We start from the raw sequence: 12,075 nt of genomic DNA, 5'->3' as shown, positions 1-12,075 counted from the left end.
TTTAATCACATCTGTGGATAGCCGTTGAATTGGCTCGTCACACGTTCTGGTCAAGCAGACGGGCCGAGTGTCAGGGCAGAGAATTGATTAAAGAAGCCCGACCTTTTTTTTCCATCACTCCGTGGTCCAACTGGGAGATATAGAGGTCAGGCTGGCTGGTAATAGGAAAGCTGCAGGTGCTTTGGTTCCTAACTGAACTCGTTAAGGGGAAATATCTACGTTAACTTCAGGTCTGCATCAGCGCCGTGACAGGAAATCCTGACTGATATTGGATATCCGTTTCAGGTGTGATTATGAGTAATAGCAATACAGCAAAACTCAATACATGTCACTTATGTCACACATAGTATTGATATCGTGACTTTAAATAGTATTTCGGCACGCAGTTCTGTTGAACTGGTTGCGATCTCACATATACACAAAAAACTGAAACTATATTTAAATTCTACCGTGTAAAAACGATAATACATGAAATGTTTATGCACATAATTTACAATAATATAAAAAAATTAAAGCAGAAAATCCTCAACTTTTTGAAAAACCTTAGAAGACTATCTTTATTTTCCTTATTGTCAACAAATAAAACTAAAAACAACAACATATATTCTATCAAGTGTCTCCATTGTTGTCCAAAAGGTATTAAAGGAATTATTATTGTTATTATTATAACTTTTACAGAATGATGTACGTGGCTAAATGAGACCACCACGTAACCGTCATAAAACCACAACCTGATGTCTTTACACGGCAACTTATGTACAGATAAAAAATAATGTCATTTGTTAATACATGTTACAACAACATGCTGAGAGCTGAGAGTCCTTATGCTAAGCTACGCCAACAGGCTGCTAGTTTCAGCTGCATCTTTCCTCTATAGATGTGAGATCAGTAATGATCCTCTCACTCTCTCACGTCCCCCTATTTCTAAAATACAAACATGTAGTTTATAGCACCCTGTAATCTAGTCATCGCTTTATTAAAGTGTGTAAATGAATTAATCCAAAAGTAAAACGCCTCCTGTGAGCAGTTATGGTGTAGTGGTGACACTGCTTATAAATGGTAAATGGGGGGGGGAGTGTTGCTCTGCATATCCATTACACTCCCCTCTGCATCCCATGACCTTTGTCTCCTTCAGCACTGAGTTGACACGTCTCAGCCAATCGCTTGCCCCCGTCTGGCGCCCTCCAGCCATAGCCCTTGACCTCGACCAGAGGTCAACACCATGACTGGGATTTGATTAACCTCCCGCATTGTTCCACTAGACTGTCTGCCACTCACAGTTAGGGAAGAGAAATGGGAAGATTCATTGCTATTCAAAGTCAGATGTTGTCAAGACGGCTTGGGAGGCTGCAGATGTTTAAAGAAAAAAGGAAAGTGTACCAGTCTTCTATTCTGAAGGCAAAGAAAGTTTATTTATACAGCACATTTAAGTAGCAATTAAATTCAGTGCTTTCCATCAAACACCAAAGGGGTTCAAATAACCAGAATGATACGTTTTGCACACTAACTTGTGTTAAGCAGCATACAGAAGTGTCTTTATCACTCTCAATGAATATAGGACATTTTAACCCAAACAACATTTTTCTAATTAAGTGTTTCCATTGACCAAACACACACACACACACACACACACACACACATTCCAAGCCCCCGTTTCAATGTCACGGCATGCGTGAGATTATTCGAACCCTGCAAAGATGAAAAAGTGACTCTCGTTAGAGGAGAAATCAGAGACATCAATATTTGCTCTATTTCTGGGAGTGTATACACGAGGAGCGCCGTGCAAGACGCAACAGTCGTGTCATTATGCGCTCTCTGAACTACGCCCATTATGCCTTGACCCAATGTGATTCCTCTGTGTGTGTGTGTGTGTGTGTGTGTGTGTGTGTGTGTGTGTGTGTGTGTGTGTGTGTGTGTGTGTGTGTGTGTGTGTGTGTGTGTGTGTGTGTGTGTGTGTGTGTGTGTGTGTGTGTGTGTGTGTGTGTGTGTGTGTGTGTGATACTGCCCTCTCATCTCCCATCCGGAATAACATTCCAACGACGAAGAATTCAAATAAAGACTTATGTTTATCAAAAGGGACAACCCACGTCTTTCAGCTATTCTGGGCACAACCGGTGTCTTTCACACTTCCAGAGTAGTATTGATGCTTAAAATTGCCTCTGTGGTTCACATGTCGGCCCCGGTGAGACATTTAATTGTGCCTGAACTGACTGTGTAGTTGTTGTCACCTGAGAAAAGGAAATACCTGGGAGCGGTTGGTCGTGAACACAGCAGCGTGCTGTTTTCGGGAGCAGAAGGGATCAATTGCAGATTGTGACTGAGAGCTGAAATGGTTATTTGAAGTGCCACCATACCCAGGAGTGTCGGTGTAAACTGATATGCAGTAGCTACATTTACATGTCCCTAAATATTCACCCCGCTCACATATTCCTTTTGTGGGATGTGCTATATTATATTTGTGTTGTTCTCTTTTGCTATAGCTTGGAAAAGATTAATTCAGGTACGACACACGTCAACAAGTCGCTCTGGGACGCTGTCATGTAGTTTGCTGCTGGATTTCACAGTCTGGGCATGTTCACTGTAGCGGTCGCTATCCCCTCCTGGTTAAGTAATTAGGGACAGCCGACAGGCAGGAGATCTATTCTGTTTACTGGTTTCATGAATAGTATTATTGGAATGTTTTTTCTAGTTGCGTAGCCTCCCCAGAGTAAAACTTTATAGGGCCTCGCTGTGGTTTTATCCATGTTTTAACCCCACAAAGTGGTTGCAATTTATATTCAACTGCTCTATAAAGTTGAAAAATGTTTTTTTCAAACTAAATGACTTATTTTCAAGAAACGTATGAGCACATCTCTAGCAAACACAAGATTTAACAGACCTTTTAATTAAATAAAGTAGTAGATTAGCTGACAAAATTTTCACGCCATATGCCGGCCCAGCTGTTGCTCCCAGTGGTGCTTTGGACTGGATTCCCCTGCCAAACGTGGCTTTGGGTGTGTTTGGGTTCCTGCCTGCCCCTGTGGTTAAAAAAAAAAAAAGAAACTGCCCACTGTTTATATTGTGCTGCTCACTTGTGTTACACATCGACAGAGGAGTTTCAGCCTCTGCTGGTCGAGTGAATGAGACCGAGCAGAGTCCTATAAAAAGAGCTGTTAGCTTTGTTTGGCTGCCTCTGTCACCACTGCTGTTAGCATGTAAAACACACACACACACACACACACACACACACACACACACACACACACACACACACACTCAGCAGTGACGTGTGTGATGCACATCCGTGCCTGTGCAGGATGCTTGCTTGGTAACACTCTGATTGGTCTCAATAACTGAATCTTGATTATTCCTTTTGTAACATTAGCAGCCAAGCCAGCTTTAAATGCCCTGCCTTCGGGCAGCAGCAGTTGAAAGCGGCGTCCGAGCACCGGCCGTTTTAGATTTCACGTACTCGGCTGCTGCGGATGACAGTTTGGGTTTGTGGACCTTAAGCGTTTTCGCTCCATCACACACATGGTTTCACATCCCAATTACTGTAGCATAGTTAAAAATACACAATGGGCCTCAATAAGCTTCAGGTACACACATTGTTGTCTACAGTATGCCTGCATGATTGAACCGCTTTTCAAGCGACAGTGTATTCACTGGCCCGGGTGTCACGTTACACGTTTGTAAAGAAAACCCGATGGCAAGTCGACAAAAGCTTCTGTATTAGTGCTCGGGTTGTTTTGTCTCGTCGCGCGGTGCGATGCTATCGCCTCGGAAAAAGGAAGCGGGTGTGTTGGCATCCTTTTTTTCCCTTTTTTTCACCACTCAATGATGTGGACTTCATTGAAAAAGAGAAGTGTGATAAATGTGAATTAACTACTGCATAACGCTTCAAAAAGAGAGTCTGTATTCTTTCAGTGGTTTTGTCTAATCATTGTTGATAAGCAATGGCAGCCGACTAAGTGCAGTTATCACTACACTTTCCTTGCGAGAGTACAACTGAATCTCATTAGACTTTGTTTCTCTGTGAATCTTCCTCCTGTCAGTTGTCTCCGTGGATTCCCCTCCAGGCTGCCAACTAGCCAGTAGAATATGTCCCAGCTGTTCACTTCTGATGTGTGTTTTCTCTCCCGGTTTGCAGAGGAAGAGTTTCTCGGTGTACGGCGAGTACTGCAGCAACCACGAGAAGGCTCTGCGACTTCTCATGGAGCTCAACAAAATCCCCAACATCAGGACCTTCCTGCTGGTAAGTCGCCACGGCTCCCCCCTCCCATCGCTGCCCCTCTCATCATGCCAATATGTCTCCTCTCATCATGCCGACGTCCTTCCTCTTCTCACTTTCACTTTCCTCGTAATTCTGATTTAGAAACCTCCACGTTATCCCACGCCACATGAACCTCATGTTTCCTTCCCTGTAGCGGTGGTCCGATTTGTCTTCACCAGCGTCGTCCTTTGCCCCACATCTCTTTCTTGCTTATTGTTTTTCTGTCATCAATCCAACCTCATTTCTTCCTTCCATCATGTCACCTCCACTTCCATGTTAACACTTGAATAAAGGGCATAAACCTCAACAAGGTCAGAGGGTTCTTCCTGCCTGCACAGGATGCAACCACCACCAAGGTCACCGCTGTGCCGCTCTTGTAGTGTTTCCGCTGCCAGCTGTTTCTGTGTTTTGATACCCAAACCTTCGGGGCCCTGGACAATGAACTTAGAATGTCGACAGGGGCCTTAGAGAGTGGGGGCCGAACCAATGAAATCATCTGCAGATTCTGGGCCAGCCAGCTGTGGAGTGTTGGCGGCCTGTTTGGGATTGGCCGAGAGTTGTGAGGCCCCTGCGTTTGTCGCTGCCTGATGGTTTGCTTCCATGGCATTATTCTGACCCACGAGACTGGAAACAGTGGGATCAGAGCGTTGCTGTGTGCTTTGGCTTTTCCCTTCTCCTGGCCCAGTCATGCGGTGGTTAATTGGTTGAGTCTTGGGTGACATCGATGATCCCGAAATAAAATCACTGCACAACATCTGGTTATGTACGAAAACAGTTGTCAGCCCTGCTTAGTGTTATCTCAGATATTTGACTAGTGCGTGTGCTTTGAGTAGCAACCACGAGCAAAACAGAAACAGGGCTGATTAAATCACGGCAATTTAGAAAAACACATTTAAGAAGTTGGCAATGAAAATCTGTGATTCTGCTCTAGAATAACAGAGGACACAGATTTCAAGTTACAGTTCTTGAAGTGGTGGTGGCCATAGCGAATCGTTGTCATAGCAATTAATGAGCGTGTAATGTGTATAGCCGTCAGGGACTTTTAATTCCAGCTGATTTTTCTCTCTCTCTGGATTAAACCATTTTTATGTTAATTGAATCACACGACGAAGAGCGCTTCTGAAGTCGTATGTAGAAACGAAGCGCTAATTGCGTCGGAAGAGAAGAGGGAAGTGAAGCGAAAGCAAAAGGAGGTCAGAGTGAAGAGCAGAGGGAATCCTGCTTCAAGCAGGAGATAAGAGGGAAGAAGAAAAGGAAGTCTGGGACGATTCAGATGGAAAGGAAGAGAAACGCATTAGGACATTAGGAATCTGTGGAATCCCAGAAGTTCTGCACTTCGCGATCATTTTTTGTGTGCTCATTTTCCCATCAACCCCCCCAACCATTCTCTGCTGTTCTGCACGGAGTGGAGAGGAATTGCCATATGATCTCCAGCCTTCTCTTCCACTGGAGAACACTCAAGTGGTTTATCTGCTTGGCTGCTTTTGATCTTTCATCCCATCCCATGAGCTCATAGCATACTGACAGGCAGCGTTTCTTACAAAATACAAGGCGTAGAGAAACCATGACTGTAACTGTAACCCCCCACTTCAGAAGAAAAGCCTCCCTTTCAACTGGTTCTGGGGGACAATTTCTTACAGACCGAATCTTCCGGGGAATGAGAACCAATTTTAGAGGCTTCTCAGTGATCCTTTCCTTGGGTTTGGAGCGTTTCTTCTTTAAGCGGCACTGTAGAAGGAATACCGTATATTTACAGACATAGTATGTATTAATAAGTCATCTTAAAATGAAGTCTGTTTTGTTTTAATCTACAGAGTGTTGCTTTAAGTGATCCAAATAAAGACAAAAACAAACAAATTAAACAAAAGAAAATTCAGTACTCTCCAAATGTACAAATACACCTGTATCCATCAGTGTGTGGCTGAAAGGAATACAGTGTTATTGGCACTAGGTATGGATAATGTAACCACGCCTAAGTCTTTGCTCCCAGACAAACAGAGGCTGGTTATTCTTCTGCACCTGCACCTGGACCTGTTAGAGATCTGCTGCCGGTGCAACCGATTGTGACTGAATGGAAATGACAACAATAGTCAATTAGAGTCTGTTTATTGCTGGAAAAAACGAGACAGCCATGAAAACAGCTGCAGATGCACTAAAATAGATTGCTGCTGCTGGTTTATAAGCATTTATAAAAAAAAATAGAGTGTGTAGAAATGAAAAGAGACTCAGATGCACTTTGAAAGAACAAGACCTAATGAGGAAATATTGAATTAGTTTGAATTAATTCCACTGGTTAAGTGACACATGGGCTTGACAGGACGTAACGCTAAAGAAAAGGCTAACACTTAATCCAAATAACACATAAGTGTGACCACTGGTGTATAAAAGGATTTGTTTGTATTTCTTCTTCAGCACTGTATGCTCCTCGGAGGCAAGAAAAGCACAGATATCCCCCTGGAGGGCTACCTTCTCACCCCCATCCAGAGGATCTGCAAGTACCCTCTGCTGCTGAAGGTACAGTACAACCGCTATCATCTACTAACACCAGCGTTGTTTGACACATCACAGTCTGCTCAGACATCTTCTTTTCTGTCTGCGTAGAAGACGTGTTACTAAAGGTCACAGTCAACTTAATGCCCCTCTAAGACTGAGAGAATATTGTTTTGGTTTTCCATCATCCAGGAGCTGCTGAAGCGGACCCCTAAGAAGCACGCCGACTACCCAGCGGTGGAAGAGGCTCTGCAGGCCATGAAGGCCGTGTGCTCCAACATCAACGAGACCAAGAGGCAGATGGAGAAACTGGAGGCTCTTGAACAGCTGCAGTCCCACATCGAGGGCTGGGAGGTGAGAGCGACAAGGGGAGCGACAAAAGGGTCAGACAGTCGTCATGGAGAGAGACTCGTGTGTCAAGGAGGCAAGATGGAGGTCAATTAAAGAGGAAATAGCTGTTGTTCGCTTGAGTGCTGGAAAACGGGGACAAAATGTCTGTGGCATTCAGAGGGTGTAAATTGAAAGGAGAGGAAGGTGGTTTTCTTCGAACAGCACAATTATGATTCAAGGTTTCTGTAAAAGGAAGAAGTGAAAGTCCTGTAACATAACTGTGACGAACACAGCCAAGCTTATTTTAGGAAGACCTCAACCAGCACCATCTATCTTAAGAGTTAATCACCATTACAGCCAATTCACTGCTGTGAGCACAGGGGCCACGGACGGGGCTTGGGAGCCGGGAAGGGTCCAGTGTGTATTTCATGCCTCCCTCACCCACCACAACAGAGGCCTTGTCTTAGCAGGCACCAAAGGGACAATCTGCCCACACAGGGTGCCAAGGGGGATGCCAACAGGCAGAGTGCCCAATCAGAGGAGACCTAGCAGGCAGAACTGCAGTCTCTCATGCACTGGAAGGGTTATATGAGGGGACCTTTGGAAGGGGGCAGAGGGAGAAAATTCAAGGATAGAACGAGAGAGTGGGCCCCACTGGGACAGCCCACTATCTGCTTGCCAAAACGGACCCCCTTTTCCCTTCGCCGAAGAAAAATGTCACATTTTGACCCTGATAATTGGTTATTTATGTTGGGTTTATGTACAGTAAAAGACCATACAGAGTATTCTCTGTTCCCTATCGTGATGAATAATCTATTTTATGTTATGTCTCAAACATAATCCAAAACCAAACAGATGATAGAGAGAAAATGTTACGATTGATTACAACTGTATTTCCTTCCCCTTCTGTGTCTTTGATTATTATAATTTTTTATTAGTTGTTTAGGTATGCTCTGTAACTCCACTACTACTGTTTTATCATTTCTTAATTTTAAGCAAAACTATCAAATATTCAAAACTTTGTTTTATAATGAATTACATTTAATCTGAAATATCTTTGAGTGTTAGGACTGATAATAAAACGATGAATTTGAAGCAATCAGTTTAGGCTCTCTGGAAACACGTGATTGGTGTTTTTCCACCATTTTCTGTCATTTTATCCATAAAAAACAATGAATAGTTTAGTTGGAAGTGATGATGAATAATGTAAATGATTGTTAGAAGCAGTCCTAACAGCAAGTAGCATCGCTGTAAGTCACATTCAGCACTTCACCCCCCCCCCCCCCCCCCCCCCCCCCCCCACAGAGCCTTCAGCCTTACAGCATTAGTCTCGCTCTTCTTTCTCTCTGCAGCCACTCTCCAGGCTAATCACCTCCAGCTCTAATGGAGGAGGCCGCCAGTAGAGCCAAATCAGGCCCAGATGCATTACCGCTGCTCAGATACCTCACTGTGCACACACACACACACACACACACACACACACACACACACACACACTCACCATCTGTGTGTGTTCCCATACCTGTATTCTTTCATCATTATAAAAGCAGGAAAGCGTCTGTAAACAGAAATGACAAATGCCCAAAGACAAAGACACACATGGGTACAAGCATGGTGTCTGAATTCTCATACAGCCCGACCCCCCGACTCAGGTTGAAAACGGTTACCACGAAGGTTGAATCGATCGTCTGAAACACGAAACCCTCCCCGAGACGTCGGCACACACCTTCCAGAGAATCATTTTTCTCTCGGCCAACTCTGCAGCAATGAACATCCATCATACAATATATACTCGTGGGAATCAATTATGGTTGCTTGAGGGTGGGTGTGGCTGGCAGGGGGGGGGGTGGTGGGGGGGGGGGGGGGTCGGGGTCTCAAAGGTCTTGGTGGACTCATGTCAGAGAGATCAAAGACAACAGTGAAGTCCAGGTCTGATGTATAGCGTGTGTGTGTGTGTGGGGGGGGGGGGTCTCACATGGGTGTGTTTAGTTCCAGATGATTTGGAGAGGAATGATCCGTCTAACAATGAGTAATGAGATGTCTTCTTTGTCTCTCTATTTTTCTGTTTTACTCGCCCTCTCTCGATAGAAGCTTCTCCTGCTCATGGACTCTAGGAGGTTATTCACGTCAAATGAAATCCTTTAAAATGTCCTCAGCAGTTTGAATTTTTGATTGTAGGAAGTTGTTTCATCTCTCGTTCACAAATCTGGAAGGAAGAAGTGGGTGCTTGGTTGCTCGTGTGTGTCCGTGAAAGCGGAAATGTCAAAACACTGAAAAGGATTTTGTAAAACTAACGATGCCTAAATAATGTCAGTAATTGCTCCTGAAGTTCAGCCACTTTGTGAAAAGGTGAACTAGGCACCATGCTGTGGTCAATCAACAAGGCATTTTTCTAAGCAGTTCCACACGTCAACGGCCTCATTAACAAAGACTGAATGGATCATAAATCATTTTTCTGATTTTCTGAACTATGTTCAAAATGAGAAAGGAAACACAAAGACACCTTCAGCTCTTGCATGCGGTTGCATTGACTTTTAAACAACAGTTTTTGTGGTTTGCGTCATACTGCTTCTTAAAGAGACGGGGTGTGTTTGATAGCGAGAAACGGCTTTTAAAGAATCACACCCTGTAAAGGTGGTTAACTGTGTGTGTGTGTGTGTGTGTGTGTGTGTGTGTGTGTGTGTGTGTGTGTGTGTGTGTGTGTGTGTGTGTGTGTGTGTGTGTGTGTGTGTGTGTGTGTGTGTGTGTGTGTGTGTGTGTGTGTGTGTGTGTGTGGATGCATGCATCTGTAGCTTGCATGTATAAGTGTTTACATCCCTGGAGAGAATAAAGTGCAGTAATGTGGGGAAGCTCTCCAGCTCATATATGCATCCAACATCCAGCTGAGGAATGCTACGTTTGTCCTGGCAGACGACAGCGTGCAGTTATTGTTATATTGTTGCATTGGGCGTGAATGGAAGGCGGAGGGGGGGACGGGTGTGTTTATAACATTAAAGTTGAATTTCATATTGTTTTGCTGAGGATGTGAATGTGATGTTTTGCTGGAGACGAGTGTTTTCTTTGCAGCCTCCCTGTTTAGACTGAGATCAGACTTTCCATGCTACATCTTATAATAATGTCAGTAGCTAATCTCCTTTCCAATTGTATGTTCTCTTCAGGGAACCAACCTGACGGATATCTGCACGGAGTTGCTGCTTCATGGAAATCTCCTCAAAATCTCGGCCGGCAACATCCAGGAACGTGTCTTCTTCCTGTTTGACAACCTTTTGGTTTACTGTAAGAGGAAGTCCAGGTGAGAGATGCAAACCATACAGCGGCCTCCACAACCGCGTGTTAAAGGAGAAGGAACAAGAAAGCTTTCAAAGTATTTATTTGATTGACTACTGGGGAAGAAGCCAGACATGGAAAATTGGAGCAAATGTGCACATTCCTGTTTGTGCAAGCAAAGAAACAACTACATGTGTCAGAATGAATGTGCGTGTGTCTGTAACACACGCACATTCATCAACGGATGCTTTTCGCTGCCGAGTTGTAACCACAGTGTTGTCCCATTCTGTAGGGTCTCTGGAAAGAAGTCCACCAAAAGGACTAAGTCTATCAACGGGCCCCAGTATGTGTTCAGAGGCCGGATCAACACTGAAGTGATGGAGGTGGAAAATGTGGAAGATGGAACAGGTTTGTTTTTCCCTGCAGTCTTACGTCCATTCATGCAGCTTTTCCCCGAGCATTAAAGTATATCTGATGCATCCATTTGTTACCATTGACATCCCAGGTAATATCGCAAAGTGGCGTTGTGCATTTACAGCAATAATTACCTCTTTGAATTTGCCTACAGTGCTGGTTTTTAATTTCACAGTTTAGTTGATAACACCGCTGTGTAGAAGCGGATGGCTGGATATGAATCAGGTACTTGTTGACAGTTTGGGTGGAGTATCGTACTTGCACCTAGTTTCAAACAGGATGTAGCTGGCAAACCTCATGTAGCACCTTTCTGATGTCAGCTATCCAGCTAGAGTTAGAAGTGCAGAAGTGATAATCTCGATGTGCTCTCGCCTCGGGTTGAGATGTTGCACCGGAGATAAGCTGGCCTGTTGTCATACGCTCTCAACCAGCTTATGTTCCTATTGTGGTTTGATGCGAGGTTGTTGCGCTCGGCTCGGTAGAAACACTTTGCCTTCCTCTCTCTCTCTCTCTCTCGCATCTTACCTCTTTTTTTTTTCATCTTCTGTGGCGGAATATTTTTGCAAGTTCACCATTCCCCCCCCTGCATGTCGGCTGTCACATTTAGGGGAAACCACAAAGAAAAACACACATGTGTGAACGTCCAGAACACAGATAATCATCACACCACCGATGAGGAAGTTGCCTCAAGTAGCAGCTGTTCACTTTTGTACGCATTCAAAATATCCTCCCTTACACCGACTCGTGCACCTCTCTGCCTTGATAAACGCCTCCTTACCAGACCCCAGCATGTACTTACATGAAATGTTACTACAATCCATCTTTTCCACCCCAGTGGCTAAAAAGAGACTCGACGGCGTAGTGTGTGTCCCTGCTCTCCCAGATCAGCAGGAGCTGCTCCCTGGAGGGCCTGAAGTATCACATCTATTTATATGACCTTAGAGCGTGAGACTAATGCACCCCATTACCAGTGGCCATTCATTATTCAGTAGCTGCTCACCTGCAGCTAAATGGATGATAAAATTAGAAAGGGGTGCGCGGAGAGATTGTGTTGAGTCAGTGGAAAGATGGTCTGCTCTCCTGGTGCATCGTGGTTATCTTTTTAATTGGCTTGTAAATCATTGCTCGAGTAGTAAATCCCATTTAGAGGCAACTGTGAAGTTAATTGGTTTGATTACACTCATTACTTTATTAACTTACCACTAAGGTCAGTGGTGACGGAGTGAATGTGTTTTTTTGTAACATTTTCTCAAAAGGAAACGCTTAAAGAAAATATGAGAAAGAAAAACAAGCTAGAAAAAAAAATGTTTTAATGAGATGAT

At 44.1% G+C, this 12,075-nt stretch overlaps 1 protein-coding gene across 1 annotated transcript in view; it reads left to right on the top strand.

Annotated features, from left to right (window-relative positions):
- Positions 1 to 12,075, top strand: part of prex1 (phosphatidylinositol-3,4,5-trisphosphate-dependent Rac exchange factor 1) — a 69,742-nt gene that overhangs the window by 17,620 nt on the left and 40,047 nt on the right. The window contains exons 4-8 of the mRNA XM_084015225.1: positions 4,130 to 4,234; positions 6,665 to 6,766; positions 6,935 to 7,096; positions 10,231 to 10,364; positions 10,632 to 10,747. Of these exons, the coding sequence (XP_083871351.1) occupies positions 4,130 to 4,234; positions 6,665 to 6,766; positions 6,935 to 7,096; positions 10,231 to 10,364; positions 10,632 to 10,747 (619 nt within the window). The remainder of the gene's footprint in view (positions 1 to 4,129; positions 4,235 to 6,664; positions 6,767 to 6,934; positions 7,097 to 10,230; positions 10,365 to 10,631; positions 10,748 to 12,075) is intronic.

Source organism: Eutrigla gurnardus (genome assembly GCF_963514095.1).
Source record: "Eutrigla gurnardus genome assembly, chromosome: 8".
NCBI lineage: Eukaryota > Metazoa > Chordata > Actinopteri > Perciformes > Triglidae > Eutrigla > Eutrigla gurnardus.
Note: the sequence above shows the minus strand (reverse complement) of the source record. Positions and strands in the feature narration are given on the sequence as shown.